The 20,386-nt window shown below is 34.1% G+C and overlaps 1 protein-coding gene across 2 annotated transcripts in view; it reads right to left on the bottom strand.

Moving 5' to 3' along the window:
* Positions 1-20,386, bottom strand: part of Ptprq (protein tyrosine phosphatase, receptor type, Q) — a 194,715-nt gene that overhangs the window by 148,213 nt on the left and 26,116 nt on the right. For both annotated transcript variants that reach the window (XM_005374365.2, XM_013517925.1), the window contains exons 10-17: positions 16,627-16,807; positions 15,121-15,282; positions 14,837-15,016; positions 14,146-14,253; positions 13,714-13,995; positions 4,345-4,527; positions 3,876-3,977; positions 1,689-1,809 (exon numbers count right to left, since the gene is read on the bottom strand). In XM_005374365.2, coding sequence (XP_005374422.1) covers positions 1,689-1,809; positions 3,876-3,977; positions 4,345-4,527; positions 13,714-13,995; positions 14,146-14,253; positions 14,837-15,016; positions 15,121-15,282; positions 16,627-16,807 — 1,319 coding nt within the window. The remainder of the gene's footprint in view (positions 1-1,688; positions 1,810-3,875; positions 3,978-4,344; positions 4,528-13,713; positions 13,996-14,145; positions 14,254-14,836; positions 15,017-15,120; positions 15,283-16,626; positions 16,808-20,386) is intronic.

Genomic DNA, 20,386 nt, shown 5'->3' with positions numbered 1-20,386 from the left:
GTACTCTAACAATATTGCTGAATGAATGGATGAATGGATGGATGGATGGATGGATGCATGAATGAGTAACAGAATAGTTACTTTCCACTGCTTTCTTTCACTAGATCACTCGTGACACTCCAAATTATAGGCCAAAATGACTAGGAATCAGTCAATCATGAATACAAGGAGCTATACCCTAAGTAGCAATAAATAAAAGATTTAACAGGGTTTGAAGAGAAAAATCTTAATTTAGAAAAGAAAGGAAAAGTAGACATCTAAAATATATGGCCTTTCACTCAATGCTGACCTTTCTAATTCAGAAAGGCAGAAGGAAACTTCTGTATTTTATGAAGTATTGTGTATTGTGTAAAATGTCTTTTCTGAGTTGAAATATTTAAAATTGACTCAGAAATATGTTACCTAACTGATATGTTTTTGTAAAAGTATTATAGCTAAGTTAGGTAGAAATATTGTAGGCAGTCAGACAGACCTGGGCCCTCAAGAGGTCAATGCAGAAGACAACTGTGGCTGGAGGCTCATTCACTGAGGATCAGACTTCAAGAAGAATAATTACTCACCTTTCTACTTCCCCTGGGGATGAACAGCAGTGATTGGTATTCTAAGCAGGCATCAATCACCTTGGGGTGGAGGACCAAACCTCCTTACCCACCCCTTCCTGGAAAGGCCTTGTCTGCCCATTTGCACTTGCTACATGGCTTGTTTCCCCATTTGACCCCCATTTAATCAGCATTATCTCACCAACTATGCTTGTTGTATACTTATTGGTTGACCATAGCTTTGTCCCACCTCATACCCATCCTATGATTTGCCATTGGATCAGTATTACCTGAATGACTATACTTGTAATCTTATTGACTGGTTATAGTTGTGTTGCACCTTCAGCTTTGCTCAATAAAACACCCTTGAAAAGTGGGGTTGGTGGGCAACCCACTTTCCAGGCACCCTTCAGTCCCTCTCAGACAGAAGCTTTCTTTCTCTCAATAAATTCTTCCTACTCTTAACCTCTGTTGTTTCTAGAATTCATTGCTCAATTTTAGGGAACAAAAACTTGGTGTTTTGGACATCTACCAGGTTGGGCGTTTCATTCCCCTATATCAAGAGGACATAGTAGATAAAAGTGAGGATTTTAGACGAGTGCATTTCATGAAGTAGTATTCCCATGTATTTGGCTGAGATGAGACATATTACAGGCTTTCATGTTTTTCACATTCAAAGGGTAAGTAAGTGATAGGTAGGGTAAAAGTGATTAGAAAAATAATTACATATACTCTTTATATTTCAGTGGGAAATTGATCTTAACACATTTCTGAAGAAATCCTTCTTAATTGAAATCATTTTGCTTAAGTAAACTTAAAAAGACAGTGAAATATTGTATAAAACACCAGAAGAGTTTAAAATTACATGGTTATCTCATAAATTGATCAGGCTTTCTTATTAAGAGCATAAACTTTGCATTATTCATAATATACTTTTTTGTTTTAACTACAAAAATTATATTATTTGTGCTTGAATAACTACATATAAGGAAAATTTGTTTCTTAATAAAAGTATATTACATACCCTATTAATAATCAGATTCTTAATGTAGCATCACATTCTGAAGTAAAAAACTACATTCCTATGATGTTACAGATTAGTATTTGTTCTCTGAACTATTTCCAAAAAAACAGAAAGAAAACTCTTACCAGACATAAACTGTGTAATAGAGGATAATTCCATTTGGCTCCAGGGGTGGTTTCCATGACAACTTCACCGTGACACCAGACAACTGTTTTACAGAGAAGTCTTGAGGGGGAGAATCAGGAGCTGAAAAGTTGTTATAAAATAATGCATTAATATATTCATTAAATATATAAGAAAACGTTAAGATGCAAGGTTAAAATGAAAATACAGGAACATTTTTATGATAAACTGCCTAGTAAATGAATTAAGTTTGGTGCTTTTCTCCACAGGCACAAGAGTATGACTGTTTACTTTCAAATGAGATGATAAAAGAAGATTTTGCACGGTGGTGTTAGAACATCTGTTTCTGTGACTCAATGGAAAAAAGTATTTCATGAGAAAATACAACCAGGGGTATGTCACAGTGACTCACCTACTGTTCAAGCACATTTTGGTAAATTGCTATCCTCTAATAAAAACAAAAACTTTATTGGAGTGAAAATAATTTACACTAAAAGATCTATTTAGACAATAAAAAGAGTTGGGGGAAATAATCACTCATTCAAAAAATGGGCAAGTAATACGCATAACACTGGGAGAGCAGTGAAAATCACTGACCTCACCAATGAAAAATTGCATTTCTCGATTTCATTTGTGTCATGAAAATGTAAAATAATATCAAAATCTGTTTACTGAGTCTTTAGAATTGACTAGTTTGCAAAGGAAACAACAATACAATACAGCCTGTAAAACAAGAAAACACTTTAGTACTTGTACTTCCAATATAATAGGGTAAAAATAAGACGATTTAGCTCTCCTCCATTGAATAAGCAGTAAAAAAACTATTGCAAATTAATAAGACAAGTTTATATTTAAATTACATAAAATATTTAGAATGCAATCCTCAACTGTTGTATAACAGCAAAATAATGTCTTCAGAATTAAAAAATGATTTAAGACAGCTTATTTTAGATATTGTGGAAGAGACAAAAAGGAGCTAAGCTTCTTCCCCACCCTTTAGCCACTGAGCTGTGAGGAAGTATTTATTTCTTTATGAAGTTATTTTTTACTTTTAGATCAAGGAGAATTTATATATAGAACAGTGAAAAATCAGACAGGCAAGTTTTGACACACTGCAAGCGTGATGAGGGGAGGCAATGACGAGAGGAGATGAACCCATCAAGGTGTCACACTTAGAAACCGAGGCGACCCGGTGAACACTGCCAGCGTGCTTGGCTGAAATACTTGATGGAGGTAAAAGAAAGAATGGACTTGCAAAGAGAGGAGAAGCTTCCAAAGGCTTTGCTACTGCGATTGGAAGGAGAGCGATGCAGAGAAACGTTTTCCTCATTCTGAAGATATCTCATATACATTCTGACTTAGTCAGCGATGCTGGATCTGGAACATCCAAGCATGCTGTCTCAAAGATGAGAATACTGGAATAAAGGAAAGAAGGAAAAAAGCTCCTTTCATACTTTCGATACATCCAGATTTATGGCACCAGGAATTCTTCTTTAAAGAAAGAACTAAATGTTTCAAAATGTACAATTTTTAAAACGTAGACTACAGATTCTAATCTCAGATATACTCCTCAAAGTCATTTTCTTAGCATAATATATGTCTATAACTTGGTGAGATTCAACATAAAGCAGTCTAGGGTTAAAATGGATTTTATTCTGGTTAGGGAAATTTGGTTTAAATATTCAGTGTGAAGTCTGTTAACATTCGAGAACAGCACCTGGGCCAGTTACGTAAAGAAACGTAGAAAATAGTATGAATTCGTTAATAAGCTAATCCTTATCCATAGAAAAATCTGAACGTTACAGCGTGCAGAATACACCCACGATGTATGTGCATACGTATTCTGATGTGTGCAGAAGTTAAGAAGCACAGTTGTGTTTCTCAGTTAATGTTCAAACAATTGAAATGAAATTTTTACTTTAATAAATACCCATGGAAACTTCTAAAGGACTGATGACTTCAAAAGCAAAAACAAAAAATGGCATTGTATATCTGGTTTTCTTTAATGCAAATCTTGGCCAGCTTCCTGTTCCATGAGTACCATGAGCATCACGAAATCTTTACGATGCTGGAGTGGTCCATAGGTGATGGGGGAGAGGAGGGAAATCTTTACATTATATTCCATTCTGTATTTACATCTCTTGAAATACTATACAACAAAAATCTATCAGTATGTTCTACTTATTTACCGTCTTCTTCAGTCAGCACGCTTACTGGTGCGCTCCGAACTCCTTCACCTTTGTGCGTGCTGGCAGACACCTCAATGATATATTGGGTAAATTTCTTCAGTCCTAAATGGAAATAAACCACTTAAGGTAGCACTTAGAAGATATAATATGCTTTTATAAAATAAAAGTTAAACTATAAAGTGGCTCTCAAGTCAACAATCTTCCCATAGTAAACACTAGGTAAAATTCAACTCTTTGGCAAAAGTAATTCATTATGAAGGTAAGATACAAGATCATATGAGAGCAATACAGAGAAGAGGGATTGACTAGAGAACACTTTTATGTGACTCCCAATAAACTCTTAGCTTATTGTACTAAAAAATTCTCATATCTGGTGTAGAAATAGTGTATAACATAACATTAAGGTAGTATTTTCTGGCTATACTGTCAATATAAATGTAAATATCCAACATTCAATATATTCTTTTACCTTTAATATTCTGGGTCAAAGATGTTGTGTTTATAGTTCTTTCCTCGTTTCCATTACTTCTCTTGAGATAAATTGTATATTTTTGTATGATTCCATTGGGACTAGTTGGGGGAAAGAATGATACTTCAATCTCTCCAGAAGAAATATTTTTGTAAGTAATATTTTCTGGTGCACTATATGGCACTGGAAAAAGCAAAAATATAATTGTATAAAATGATTTCATCTTAACAGTATTTTCTGCAAATATTCTCATGTAAGTGAACTAGAATATTTATTTTACGAACACTAACCTGAGTGTGATTGCAATGTGCACCCTTAATAGAGTAAGGTATAGAGAAATTGTGGTACTTGTAGCTTTATGGGCAGAAATTTCAACTGAGACAAAAATACGAGTATTCAGCAGAACAGTTACAGAAGACAAGACTAGAATGAGCTGCTTTGTATTGTTGAACATGCAGATGCAAAAGAGAATTGGAAAACACTTAAAAATTGAGTCTGCCCTTTATTAATAATACTTTTTTAAAAGGTTAAAATTAGTTTTGGCCCACAATAAGATCTATGATCATGCAAGGAACACTCTTACAGATGAGACTTACTAGTATGAACTGACAGCAAAATTTGGCTACTAGGAATATAGGATCTCATTAAACAAAATACTATTGCTCTGTATTTAATTAACAATCTGCCTTCTGCATTAAACACAACAGTCATAAAATGGTTCTCTATTTATATTCAATTTCTAAAACTATACCTGGGATGCTAATAATGCAAAATCCTGGAAAAGATATCTTAGCTGAATGAGTGTCATATTTAAAATAAGTAAACTTTCTAAAACTAAATAAATTTTCCAAAAGAAATTGCAGAGTTCACAAGAAAATTAGAAATCAGTGGTGGCCAGAAATGAAGTGAAAAATGGAAAACAAAGTAAAAGGAAAAACACAGTAAAAACAGGAATCCTGAGAAAGAAGCCAGTCGGAAAGCCAATTTTGTCTTTGGGAGTACTTATTAATCCTGACCTGCATTTTTCTCTATTAACATATGTACAGAAGGCCAGAAAAGAATATAAAGACTTGGGCAGTTGAAAGATAAGAACACCCCTATATAAAGAGTTACAATCTCAAAGACTGAAACTACCACGAGGACATTATACTGAATGAGTCTGTGCAACACATTGGCCCCTTTCAGGGATGCCACAGAATTCATGTGAGTGATAACTGCTGGACTTGGGCAATCTGAGGCATTTATTCTTAGTGACTGGGAATAAAAATAAACCAAAATGTAGAAGGGAAGAACACTAGGATAGCAATAAAGTAAAGAAAAAAATACACTGTTTTAGAATTACAAGCCTATTCTCAAGAGCATAAGTGGCCTAATTCTGTGGATGCCTGTACAGATCACCAGAAAGAGTCCATGCTTCAAAATTCAAATGAAAATGAAAATGAAGTCCAGAGTCGCTCTCACTCCTAAACAATTATATGAAATAAGTATAAAGCCTCCCTGGAGAAATTTAACTTCAACACAAACCACAAAACTTTCTCACAGAAATATGGGCCCACTAAGAAAAATCACTAAACACATAAACAGACTGGATACCAATTGTGAAAGCCAGCAAAGAAAAGTTAGTAACACACACACACACACACACACACACACACACACACACACCAATCAGAGGTCTAAAGCCTTCAGATACTGAAATTATCAAATAATAAAAACACAAAGTTAAAAAACCCATAGTATTTATCATATCAAACACATTTTTAAAAATATGAGTAAAGACTTTGGTAAATAATCATACATAGCATAAATAACCAAGCAAGTCTGCAATAGAACCAGACAAGCTTTCTAAAGCCAAAGGACAAAATAACTGAAATAAAAATTATCTTTAAGTATTAAGAAGATCAGACAGGGATGCAGAGAAATTTGCGTACAAGGACAATACTACCAAAGAAATTATCAAGAATGCAGCTCAAGAAACACTTATGGATAGAATATAAAATGGCAGTTTGGAGACACAGGCAACATACCAAGGGGACCTAAAATAATAGAATGATGAAAAGAAAAATATTTGAAAAAATAATGGCTGTGATTTTTAGAAGTTTTGTAATATATCAGACTTCAGATTAAAGAACATCAATAAACCCCAAATAGGAATTTTTAAAAATCAGATTAAAACACATAATTGTTAAAATAAAATATACTAACAAAGAGATCTTAGCAACACCAGAAAGACAGAGCATTTAAATAGGAGCAATAATTACACTGACAATGTCTATTGAAAAATAACTAGAATTCTATAACAAGAAAATGAGTAAGGGCAAAATGAAAACATTCATTCAAAACCTGAGAGCAACACCAAAATGCCCTTAATAAATGAGAATGTTATTTAGGCCCATTTTTTTAAAAGAAAAATTTTTACCAGGGATGAAAGACAACAGAAGCAAAGGTAATGCCTTAAAAATTGTCTGTATAAGGGGCTGGGGATTTAGCTCAGCGGCAAAGCGCCTGCCTGGCAAGCACAAGATCATGAGCTCGGTTCCCGGTACCAGAGAAAAACCAAAAAAAAAAAAAAAAATTGTCTGTATAGAATAATAATGATAAGAATTATTTGGGGAAGGGGTTAAACAATATAAATTAAAGAAGTAAAATTTATTGTCATTTTAGAATCTTTTTATAAGACTCCTTTCTTTTAAAAGTAATTTAACCTTTTATTATTAGTGTTCTAACTATATTGGGTATAAAAATACTACTTAGAAATGTGGTAAAGTAGTAAAATCTAGAAGCTTTGAGTGTCCTATCAATTACTGCCAGTTGCAGGGTATATTACATTTAAGGCAGACAATAGGAAAAACTTACATAAGAGGTAAAGACTTCTAAACCTTTGCGGAAAATTATAATTTAGTACATAGTCTGATATAACAACGTGTAGCAACATAATCCTACCGTCACTTCCCAAACTTCCTAAATCTCTAGTGTCATCCCAACCCAATCCATTATACTGAGAAAAATCCTCATCAATTATCCTGAATCATTTCTTAATCTTCTGACTGTAATTAAATGTTGAATCTGCTGAGAACATGCCATTTAAGCCCTCTTTGGTACCAGATTATTTTTCTCCCATAATCCCTATAACCACAGAGCCTGAGTACTGGGTAGTTGTACTTATTACTCCTTTTTCTCATGTTTAGATCTTTTCACCTGCCTTCTCCCTGAAGAACATGAACCTTTGTAGTCACATTGCATTAGACATCACTAAGATACTTTCTTAAGTGACGTCATTTAAATCACTATGTCACTTTCCTGACAGTGATATTGTCCCACTTATACCAACATCTCAAAAGATTTTATCACCCAGATGACTCACTTTATCACTCATAGATCTGTCAACATCTATTCAAATTATCTATCAAATTCTTTGGACTCTGTATTTTTTGATCTCCATAATTCCAATAGACTTTTCTCTACTTTATCTTAATCACTGGCTTTCATGGCAGCACTTGAGACCTTGTAATTACCTCAGACTGCCAGTTTTTCCTACACTGGGTACCACCTCTTACCTTCACAGCTTACTGATACATTCCCAATCCACAAATTCTTTAACCCTCATCAAATTTCCACCACCTATGTCATAGATGTCCCTATGTCCTCATTTCCCTGTGTACTCTGCTCTGAGCCCAGACTCACTACAATCACTTTTGAGCAACTTCCACTTCTGGTTCTATCTCACTTTCCTGATTAAGGCCATTTTAAAAAACATATGTATCAGAAATGGATAACCTCTAAAGCTCAATTTAGGTGAAACTATACTCTGTACAGTCTCCATACCTTATCACAGCTGCATAAACCACCATTTCATATGGAATGGCCTCAGTTACATTTATAACATCAAATCTCAAATGGATCATTGTTATTGCCCCTGTGTGTCTGTGTGTGTTTGTGTGTGTAGTTAACTGTCTGCCATTCTTTCGTGTGTTTGCACAATCATCACTCTCCTCAAACCTAAATTATACAACCCATTTCTTAAGTGGAGTTGAGAAACTTGCTTCTCATTTCATTAAGAAAATAAAAACAATCAGAAAAGTACATCGTGTTCTGACCACAAATTTTCCTTTCACTGTTTTGCTTTATTGATGTTGCCCAAAGCCTAAATACCACTTCTGTACTTGATGCCATTCCCACAACCTATTCCAGGACTTTACACTTCAAAGTATTCAGATGTTCATGTGAACACACACATTGTGACATATATTTTGGTAAAAATGAAGTGTCTTGTTTAAATTTACTAGCCCCTTCAGCTATTGCTCCATTTTATCTTTCAGTTAATGTCAAAATTCCTCAAAACTTTACTCATTTTCTATGTGTTCTTACTTCTCATTCTCTCTTAATCACACTTCAATTAATTATTTCCCCCATTTTTGCTAAGGAACCTACTCCTCTGAAGTCATCAATGACCTCCATCTTAGCAAAACACCACGAAATATGTGCCCATTTTTCTGCACTCATCAGCAATATGTGACATGAGAAATAGATTACTTTTAAATAGAAATATGTATTTATTTGGATTCCAAGGCATGGTCTTCTGAGATTTTTTCCTACTTCACTGCTGAATTCTACTTATTCCCTCATTTGCTATTCCTTGATTTCCCAGTGTCTATGCACCACATTGCTCAGGATATAGTTACATGCTTCTTATCTTCTATTTCTGCACTCATACTTCAGTGATTTTACCTCATTTTTTTACTTCAAATGCTGTACCAGAGATCTGGTGGAGCCTCAAGTGAAGTATTCCTTGAAATTCAAACTTATTAGGGGCTGGGGATTTAGCTCAGTGGCAAAGCGCCTGCCTGGCAAGCACAAGGTCGTGAGTTCGGTTCCCGGAGAAAAACCAAAAAAAAAAAAAAAAAAAGAAATTCAAACTTATTAGCCCAAATGACTTCACAAGAGGCACTTGGGTACCTTGAACATGCTCAAAAAGAATTCCTGAATTTTCTCTAACCTGCCCTCTTCTCTGGACTTTACCATCATGATTAAAGTAAATACTCAGACCAAAAGTTCAGTAATCTTGATTCTTCTCTGTTCTCACATCAACACATTCAACAGAAACTTTCTCAAATTTTTAAGTGATATCATGTTCTTGTTTCATAATTCTCCAATAACTTCCTATTTCTACTAAACTCAAAACATGGAAAGTCACCCCAAAATTTGTAGGATCAGTCTGTTTATTTCCACCCCTATCTACTAATTCCCTATGAATAACTCACGCCACTTGAATGAAAGAAATGCTGTGCTTTTTCTCAACCACATAAAATTTCTTCCCTTTTCCAGAACATGGCAATTGTTATTTCTCCTTCTGGAATATTCTGCTTCCTCATTTTGCTCCAATTTAATTCTACATACTATCTCTCTGGGGAAATCTAACTTCCTTGTTGAGGCCTTTTGTCTGTCAGCATCTCAAATAACACACTCACTATAACATTCCCTCTTTTTTTCCCTGACAATTTTTTTCTCCATTTCTTCTAATAATTTATCACTACCCAAGTCACAAATTTGTATACTGGTTTCTTTTCTATGACACTCCTACCATGTTAAGATAAAAGAAGGTAGGGATTTGGTCTTGTTTACCGCTATATCTGCATTCCTAAGGACAAAGATCTATAAAATTCTGTTCAGTGAATAAGTATGTTAAATGGCATAAAATATCTTAAAAACATGGGAGAAACTCACATTTAAGAAAATAAAAGATTATTGGGTTGCAAATCTCTAGTTGGAATAAAAAAGAAATTGAAGTGCTATGGTTAAAATTTACAATTGTAACTGCTGATTTTAAAAAATCTCTTGCTGAATTTATTAATTTGTCCATTTGGAGTTGCATGTATATCACCAGTATTCAGAATAAATATGTATTACTTAACTCAGAATGGTACCTTCACATTTTATTCACATATTTCTTAGGGGATAACCAACACTGGATCGACAGGCAGATAAGCAAAACAGGCTTGATGACTCATTGATTCAGGAGAGTGAAAACACACTTAGAATTTTCCCAATGGGAATAAAGAGTGTTTCCAATTGTAGTAGTATGTTGTAAAGTAGATAACTAATGAATGAAGAACAATGATTGTAGTCAGTGGAAATAAGCTGACTCTTCTTAAAATCTAAAAATAAAGGATAATTTGATTGGTGATGATTTTAAAAGAAGGAATTTACTCTAATGATGCCAAAGATTTTATATATATATATATATATATATATATATATATATGAAATATATGCTCAGAAAATTTTTTTAATTTAAAAATATGGAATGCTTCACAAATTTGCATGTCATCTTTGCTCAGGGGCCATGCTAATCTTCTCTGTATCATTCCAATTTTAGTATATGTGCTGCCAAAGCAAGCTGTACAGAAAATTTTAAATGTTCATTGGTACAAATAAATTTATAGAGTTCTACTCAAAATGTTGGACAACACCCACATCATGATTTACTACTGGTTGTTGCTCCAATTCAGAAATATTCAAGGTATTTGATTAAAGATTTATTGTAAGGAAGTAATGTTATGGCTTTAAAAGAAAAGGGATTATGTGCAGATCATTAAAAAAGTAATTTTTATGGAAAGTTCTTAAAGTTATTTTCTGATTATTCTACAGTAAGCATAAGAAAATACAAATGAATCCCAAATTTGTAAACCATACAGTGTATCATTTAAACAAACACACAGATACACATGTAAACACGTACATTAAAAAATCAATCTTGTATTGATCTTTCCTGTTTGAACATACAGTGTTTTCAATTTCTAAGCACTAGTAAACCCTGGTTCTCTAAACAAGACAGGATTTGAACAAACAATTGACTCCTATTTGTAATTAGCGGCATTAGGACGTTGCTGATTTCTCATGAAACATTTTTGAAGAGTGGGCCCTCATTTTTTATGAGAAGGTGTATGCATTATATTTAATAAGATGACTAAACTTGAGGCACAGATATACAGTTGTCCTTGAGCACATTCTGCTTCAAACAGAATCATGAGAATCTACATAACTGTCGCTTCTTATGTCAAAGTAGCTAAAGCTGGTGGATCAATATTTAAAACTAGGATGTAGGAAAAGTCACTGATAGAGAGTCCATTGTTCCCCACTCCATACACATGGAGATTGCACTGACCTTCAGACCACCCCATCAAGTTAGAAGTAGGAGTCAAAAGTTAGGAAGGTGGGCATTGAACAAAACATTCTGGCATTAGCCTGCTTGGTTTCTTAGAAGTTTCTATGTCAAGCCATATCAACATACCCTGCCTAAATAGGTCTTCTGAAGGGTCCTGGGATACGCTGTTTTCCTGTCCTCATTATTTTCCTAGCTGGATCAGGAACCTATTAAATGAGCCCTGAAATGGGACTCGGGAGACCAACCATCAAACTCCACCTGAGCTTCTCCTCTACTATGATTTATGAGTCATTTTACTCAAATGATTCTAGGTCTCCATGCCTATTAACAATTCTATGCTTAAGATATTTTTCAGAGCTAAAATGGTCATTTTAAATTAAATCTCAAATTAAATTCTGATATTTACATAAGGTTCATTACTCTTGCCTTAGAATTCAGTTCATACAAACAATGGAACAAATTAAATTTACTTCTCAATGCTAAGAGATTATATACATGTATTATAATCAGTAAATAAAATTATTCCATAATTCATCATTAAAATAAGGTGTTCTTGATGTTGTGACCATGTAAACAGCAATTATTTAATAAGGATTCGTGAATTTGATGATTCTTTAATATCGTAATGGCTTGATTGAGAGTTGTTACTTTTCCTTCCTTCATGCTATGAAAAGCCCAAAATGGCAGAAAGATTTTAAATATATTTTATAATTTACCAGCTTCACTGATGGCTTCTAAGACAGCACATGCATAGAAGGGAAATGGGTTTTACAGTCAGGGGGGGTTGAGTTCCAGTTCTAGTTTCCTCACTTACCAGCTAGGGGGCAGTAAGCAGTTAAACACTCAACAGTTATGAGAAACTTCAGAAAGGCAAAAAATTCATTTTTTTCTACACTATATACCTGGTAGGCCCTGGCTTATTGTAAATATTTGTTGAAAAAATGAACTCCTTAGATCTTAGATTTTCATGAGAGGAAGATATTTTAGAACTAAAAAAACTACTTTTATGAAACCCAATAGCAGAGCCGATGGCATTTAACAAATATTTAAAATATGCTTTTTTTTCTTTCCTTGATGCATTACAAAATGAAACTGGATCAGTAAAGAACAGATAGTTTCCTCAAAAATGCCTATTTTGGGTATAATATCTACAAAAGTAATAATGCCTACCAATGTATAGTTTAATAGCAGTTAAGTTTAATTTAAGGGCTATACCAGCTGTTGAAGATATAAAATGCTCTTTTTATCCCTTTCTTGCAATTATAATCCCTGCCATCATCAGTGGGCACTTTAGCATCAACTCCTTGCAGAATCTCAAGTGAGTACTTTCACTCAAAGGGTACATTCCTACATTTCTAGATCCTTGTGGTCAAGCACAAAGCTTCATATATCTGACCTGGATAAATCATATGGAATTACTAATATTTGGCCACTTATGGCCTACAAAAACTGCAATTTAATTACTTCAATGAGATGCTAGTAAATAAACATTTATTCTCTTAGATATATAGATGAACAACTGTACATTTAGTTCCTAATTCTCTGCATACATTGTGGAATTGTCCTAATAGTACTGCCTCCATGTATGATGATAATTCCAATAAGAACAATAAACCAAGATTATCTGACAAAAATACTTTATCTTGTGATATTTGTTCTCACATAATTAAAACTGAAATAGAAATATTTCTTCTTACATTATTTCTGAAGGATGAAGTGTGTCTTCTCGATGCATCCAACAACCTCCATAAAGTCCTCCTTCCCTCTGCCCTGTTTCATTATGATCTAGGCTGAATGCTTCCTCCTCCACAAAGACTTCCCAGAGGTGCCATGTCAGGTTTTTATCTATGTTGCTATCTATATGAATTCCTCACTAAAGTGTAAGAATATATTTGAGAGAGTGTATCTCTGTTTTTGCCTAAATTAAAAGTGAGCGCTTTTTCTACCCCAAATTTACAGGTACATTGAAAGATTCTTTGTGGTCAAGCTCTTTCATTTGAAAAATTCACCAATTTTTATTTGGAGTTCTTTAAAAGTATAAAATAACATTAACATTTTTTCACAGCTAAGCCTTTTTTGCCAGAAAAAGCAAAGAAATTTCTGGATTACACAAAAAGAGCAGTGCTAATTCTTAGGTTATAAAAATAAAAACAGTATGGCAATTGTCATTACATATTACTAGACAACAAAAATAAGCCACGTACCAGTCTCAGAAGTCCTTATGGAGAGTAATGCAGATGACTGATTGCCATGACCAAACCTGGTATATGACCTGACAGAAATGTTATAGATCGTGTAGGGTTTTAAGTCCCTTAAAATTATGTTCGTTGTTGAGGTGTTCTTCTTAAACAAAGTATCAATATTTTCATAGAGTACTTCATAAGCAACAATAATTCCATTGGGTTTTTGAGGTGGTAACCACTGCAACCTTACTTCACTTGATGAAACATCAATTATTTCAACATCTTGAGGTGATGATTCTGGCTCTAAGGGAAGGAAATCAACTTTAAGTATATTTTCATGCTAATTGCCTCAGACATTAAAGGTGCTTGAGTTAGAGACAAAAAGCTTGGGGTATATACATTGCTTTCTTTTCTCGCTTTTTACATTAAAAGTGCAGCACCTGGTATTCTTACCATCTTCTGGAGTTGTCACATAGATGTCATTTGCTTCAGACAAAGAACTCTCTCCAACAAGGGTTGAGGCAGCTACTCTCATTTTGTATTTTGTGTACTTTTTTAATCCTAAAAAAGACAACAGGAAATTTGTTTAAAGTGTTAAACTAAAATTCTTGGGTTGGTGTCAATTAATATAGGAGGAACTGGCTATCTAAAACAGTGTTCATGTGATCCCACACTCCATGAATTCCATGAATGAGAAGCTTAAAGGCCTTTCCAAGTATATGATGTTAGAGTTGTTTCCTACAATATACAGGTAACTATCTCAAGCTGAAATCTAATTTTTGGCACATGTCAACAGTTGATTTGGCACAAAAATGATGTCCGCTGAAGTACTTCAGCTGATTTCACATTCATTTATACAATTCTTCAAAGTGAGTTATTTCAATGTATGGGATATAATACTTCCTGGATTAGATAAATTTCTGTGAAACTTATGATCAGATGCTTTCTACTTCTTTGTGGATAAATTTAGCTAAAAAAAAACACATTTAATCAGCTATTTCTCCAAGTATTTTTAAAGCCATCCATGGAAACCTACAAAGAAATAAGAATGATACAGCATATGTTCTGAAATGTTTAACTTATGGAGAGATGAATATTTTCCATTGGAATAGGAATGCGAAAAGATGCAATTATTTTGTTCTACCTGTTATGAGAAAGCTGTTATCTATAGTAGTCATCTGGAACGCTCTGTTTGTATCCAGTTCCATTGCATAAATTGTATAATGAGTTATTTTTCCATTGGGATATTCTGGAGGATCCCAATATAACAAAACAGATGAAGAACTAATATTTTTATAGTTTATAATTTGAATGGAGCTTGGCACTTGAAAAGAAGAATTAACAATTAATATTAATAAAAAGGAAAACTATCACAGCATGCAAAAGCAATATTTACAGGTAATTCCTTTAAAAGAAATGCATTCGTACCTTGCTCACGTGTCCTGACATTGAGAACCGTTGGTGGTCCCTCTCCCATGATGGTGAAAGCAGATACACTAATCATGTGCTCAGTGAAAGGTACAAGTTGCCTGATAACATAAGACAGCTGTTCAGCGGCAATGTCAGTGATATACTGATTCCTTGAGTTCACTGTTTGAAATGAGTGAGAAAAAAAGTATTTAGTTTCACAATCAAAATTATTTTTGCTCCATGAAAACTAATAGCATGTTATTCATTAATCTCCTTATGCACTCTTGTATGACAAAAATGAATGTATAAGAGTACTAAATAAAGAGATGATTCTGTATGTACCACCAATAACATCTGTGAACATTTTGTGCTCATAGTATAGATTTGTTTGTGATGACACCAGTATTTTAAGAAAATATTACTTTCAAAGGGAGACTGGCTAGGAATTTTTCTGACAATAAAGGCTAGCTAATAATATAAAATTGTAATATTGTTAATTGATACTAAATTTTAATAAGAGAGTTGAAGACATGAGAGTTTTATTTGGACTCAAAATTCACCAGTTCACCAATTCCAGTAATTCTTCAAAGCAAACATTCTTGGATATATGACACATAAATATGTCTGAACAAGGACTTCTAATGCTAAACTTTAATTTTACTTAGAACTTGTGCTTCCAAAGCTCTAACAATTAGTACAAACTTGAAATGTTTAAGAAAACTTCTATGCTAGAAATCATGAATCTCTCAAGTTTTAATATTGCCCTTAGTCTACTTTGCACAAGAAAACTGAATAAATGAATAAATCCATATTAAATAAAATGTGGTATTTTGTTCATTCATCCACAAGTAGAATAATGTAACACTTTTTAATTTGAAATGGAACAAATATTAAATCAGAGAAAATACACTGAAATAATATAGTCTTCACACAAAACATGTTATAAAATCCAAAGAGAAAATAAAGATCCATGTCATCTAACCAAATATTTTTAATTTGCCATAAATATGACACTCTTCTTTTAAAAACAGTAAGATCCACTGACCCTGAAGAGCAAGTGTACAGACTAATGACATCACCACATCGCTAGGGTCACCTACACCTGTTTATCACCCCGTGCACCAGAGTTGTAACTTTCTGACCTATTTACCTTTAGTGACATTTGAAAACCTATTTGTCAAAAGCCACAGAGAGTGTGAGGCCTGTAAATGATTTGAAGATATGTTAATCCCTTCCCATCACACCTGCTTTGGCAACTGTAATAACTGATTGTCTATGCAGCTTGGCCAGAGGCTCTAGGGTGCTACTTTCTCTAAGAAGAAGGTCAAATGGGTTAGGAGGGGCCAGCTCCTGCCTGTGTGGCATTTCCATTTGCTACATGAGGTTATCCAACAGTTAAAAAAAATCTAACTCCAGCCCATGGGCTATTAATAATACAGTTGAACTCCAGGTTAAGGTTCATATCTCTGCTAGTGAGTACTGGTGGCTTAAATGCACTTCATAGAGAATTAAAAATTCACCTACCAGCTGGTGAACTCTGGTCTTCAGCTTTATTCTGTGCAGGAAAATTACTATGTGGATGGCTGCTATACATAAATGAAGCCAGTGAGTGCAAGTCAGAGGACATCTCCGCTGAACCCTCATAAATTCCTATCATTGGATCCACTATGTCCATCATTTCTGGAGATATGGGGTTGTTTATATACTGTAATTAGAAATAGATATTGTAAAGACTAAAAGCTCACAGTTATTATTGGTTTAAAAGCTTACAACTTCAGAATTACATTTTTAAATGATAATATTTTTTCCACGATTACTCTCTTCCTTATACCCCAATATTTCATTCATAAGTTACTGGAACCCTACATCACTATAACATTGTGATCACTCTATTTCTTATGAGACCAGTATTTTATTTTGGGAAAAGGCAAACATTTATTTCTGACTTTAGTTTCTTTATAATAGGAATAGACACCTTTCTCCAAGGGTTTCATGATGGAAATATTTCAGCCTTTCATCCCTGAAATGGTCCCTACTCTAGGAATACTGACTTATTAAAATGTGTCTTGTTTCTTTACCTAAGTATCTTCATTTGAACAACAGGTATAAATAGCCTTCATGGCTGTTTGTTATATGTCAATGACAGAAATTAATGATTAATCAAGTATAGACAAGGGTAGAGCTGCAAAGTAAGAGTTTTCAAACAGGGTTCCTGGCACACCTATCCAAGATTCTAGTTCTATGAAATATTGTCTGTATCTGCAGTTGTTCCTAGATCCACCATGTATTCATACACACCAAGTTCACCAAACTGGCAGATATTAAAGTGAAAAATCAGGAGCAGATTATGGATATGCAGCAGAGATGTATGATTTGTTACACTCTTTTTGTCAATTCCTTTTCAAGTTACGTTTCAAAACTCATGTCCAAAACCCCCTCTCAAAGAATGTATTGTATTCCTTATGAATTCAATTCTCTTGTATCTATGATGTTTATAATTAATTTATAACATAGGTTTAAGTTTCTATAAGTGTTGGTACCTATCTTTTGATTATCTTACATATTTTGGGGCTATCTTCATGCCTAAAGCCAAAAACAAATTTTCTATTCCTCATTAACGTCCAAGTAATTATCAATTTAAAGAAAAAGTGGATGCTCAGGAAAAAAATCTCAGAAAGGGTGACTAATTTCAGGGAAATTTAGTTAATTTGAATATCAACAAGGCACATTACTTAAATGTTAACTTTTCTGAAAGATAAAAGCATGGAGAAATTATTCAAGCAAATCCCCAGTCCTTCAAAAGATATCGAACAAAGGAATCTAAATCATCTTACACCCTTAGCAAGGAAAGTATTATGGGGAAAGTAGGGGAACAACATGACATTTACTCTAAAAAGGTTATGATAAAGAACCCTGGATAAGAATATCATAATGGACAAGGCCAGAAAGAATCTTCTATGTTCCAACAGCCCACTTGAGCTCTACCTCCACAGGGAACGCAGGGAGAGCATGAATCCCAAACACATAATTCAGAGATGCTCTGGTATTCCGGTCAATAGTTTATGCCTGAGCCACACAGCTGTTACTACTATCAATCAGTCACCCTTTGAGAATCTGTGTACAAAGCACCATAGATGAGACAGTGAAATAGTGCAAAGAATTTCCCCTTGAACTATGATTTTGCATTAAATCTCTCAATATTTTCCACTCCATGTTAGATAAATTATTGAGAGGTAAACCATAGCATTCCACCAGTTAAAAAGTTAAGCATCTTTATTGACGAAGTGCCACCTTCATACAAGTGTGGATGTGAATACTGTGAATCACTCCCAAATTCTACTCTTGACTGTAAAGATCCTCCATAACTAAGGCAGTAGTTTTTAACATTAGTTTGGTAACAACCAAGAATGTTGCTAATTATCATTAAGCGTGCTATGTTGTGAATACTTCTCATATTTTGACTCCAAAAGACATTGCAATAAATGTTATGTTTTTCAAAAGGGAAAAAACTAATAATTTTGAGAGCAAAAATGACTGGAAAGAATTAGAACTGGAATTAATTAGAAAGAATTAAGAGGGTAATAGGAAGAGAAGAAAGAAACAGAGGTGGAAATGAGGGAAATAGAAGTGGGGAAAATCCTTGGAACACTTTAAACTTATGCACACTTCAACTGCAAATATCTCAACCTCAGCACCATTAACATCCTGTAATAGATAATTGTGGTATAGTTAGCAGTTCTGTGCATTATAGGCTGTTTTACCAGTATCCCTGGTCTTTATCGATGGTAGCATCCTCCCAGTAGTGACACTGAAAATGTTTCCATAGGTTACTCTTCATCTCCTGGACAGCAACGTTGCCCCTCGTTTGAGAACCACTGGGTTGGGAAATGCCGTAGTTCATCACATGAAAGGCCTTCCATATGCTACCCAAGAATCTTTGGAATTTATTTGAAAGAATTCTTCGTCATCAGAGTTAAATTCCCAACCCACCTGAATAAACTAACTTGATCTTACATGTCATAATCCTCATTATAACAAGCATGATTTTATTTTTTCTAAAAAAAAATTACAGCTATCAATTTATACCCCTTGGAGTTCTACTGAGTTGCATTAGTTAAATGTTTACTTATTCTTCAGAAATATTATATTTTAATGTAATTTTTGCATTTATCAAGAAGTGATAGAAAGTTCAACATCATCATAGGTATGGAAACATCCTAATGGATACTGTGTCATTCTACAGATTATCCAGGTGAACAGATCCTAGATTCTATCACCCATTTATGCCTGATAAAACAAATTAATCTCACAGTCTTCCTGAACTACTCTCAAGTTCTGTCTTCAGCTTTGTACTGGCCAACCACTTAGCTGTCTTCTTCTTAGATTCAGCAGGGACAAACTTTGCATACGTAGGATAAAAAGATGTATTGGTGCTAATCTCAAAAGTTTGTAATACTAAACAATAAGATGGTGTCTACTAGAGAAAAATGTCTTAAGCTTCTAACAGAGGAACAAGCGTAGATTGTTATCCACTTGTGAAATTAACTATATGTCAGTTCATGGAGAAATAGCTTTAAGGGTTCTCAGACTTTAGTCTCAGTGGAGTGAATCACCCAAAGAAATTAATTTTAATTTCTGATTATTTCAATAGAAGGCTAAATTTTATACCAAAAGAGAAAATAACTCTGCTAAATTTGATTCTAGTCAAACTCCACACAGAATATCATGTTCAGTTGAGAAGATCACTGACAAACTAGGAAATACACATTTCAGAGTATTCATGCTAAAGAGAAACTGAAGATCATAAGTAATAAAAACTGAGGACAGGAAGCCTGCAGGAAACTATGCCCTTTGTCTTCAAAGATCAGCATCAAATCAGTATATACCATTACTGCTACAAAGACCAACATTTTAAACCACTATGTGTCAAATAGAATGCTAAACACTTGCCCGAGTATCTCACTTCATTACACCTAAAGTGTGTTCAAGCTCAAAAAAACTAGTAGTGATAGCAGAGGTCAGGTTGGAACTCATTTTCCTGGTTCCAAATTTCACACTTACAGATCCTATACTCTACAATGTGGGTATAGAGACAAGAGAGTCAGGCCTAACTGGAAAACATTAGTTGGCAAATATTTCAGTTCAAAGCAGTTAAAGAACAAGGTAGATTCACCTGTGTATTTTCTGGACTCAACAGAGTACATGAAACTTCATAGTTACTTATTAAATAGATGATGTGGGACCATAAAGAATGCATTAAAGGGGGCTGGGGATTTAGCTCAGC

Source organism: Chinchilla lanigera, unplaced genomic scaffold (genome assembly GCF_000276665.1).
Source record: "Chinchilla lanigera isolate Chin_1 unplaced genomic scaffold, ChiLan1.0 scaffold00004, whole genome shotgun sequence".
Taxonomy (NCBI): domain Eukaryota; kingdom Metazoa; phylum Chordata; class Mammalia; order Rodentia; family Chinchillidae; genus Chinchilla; species Chinchilla lanigera.
The sequence above is the reverse complement of the archived record's forward strand: the minus strand, read 5'-3'. Positions and strand labels throughout refer to the sequence as shown.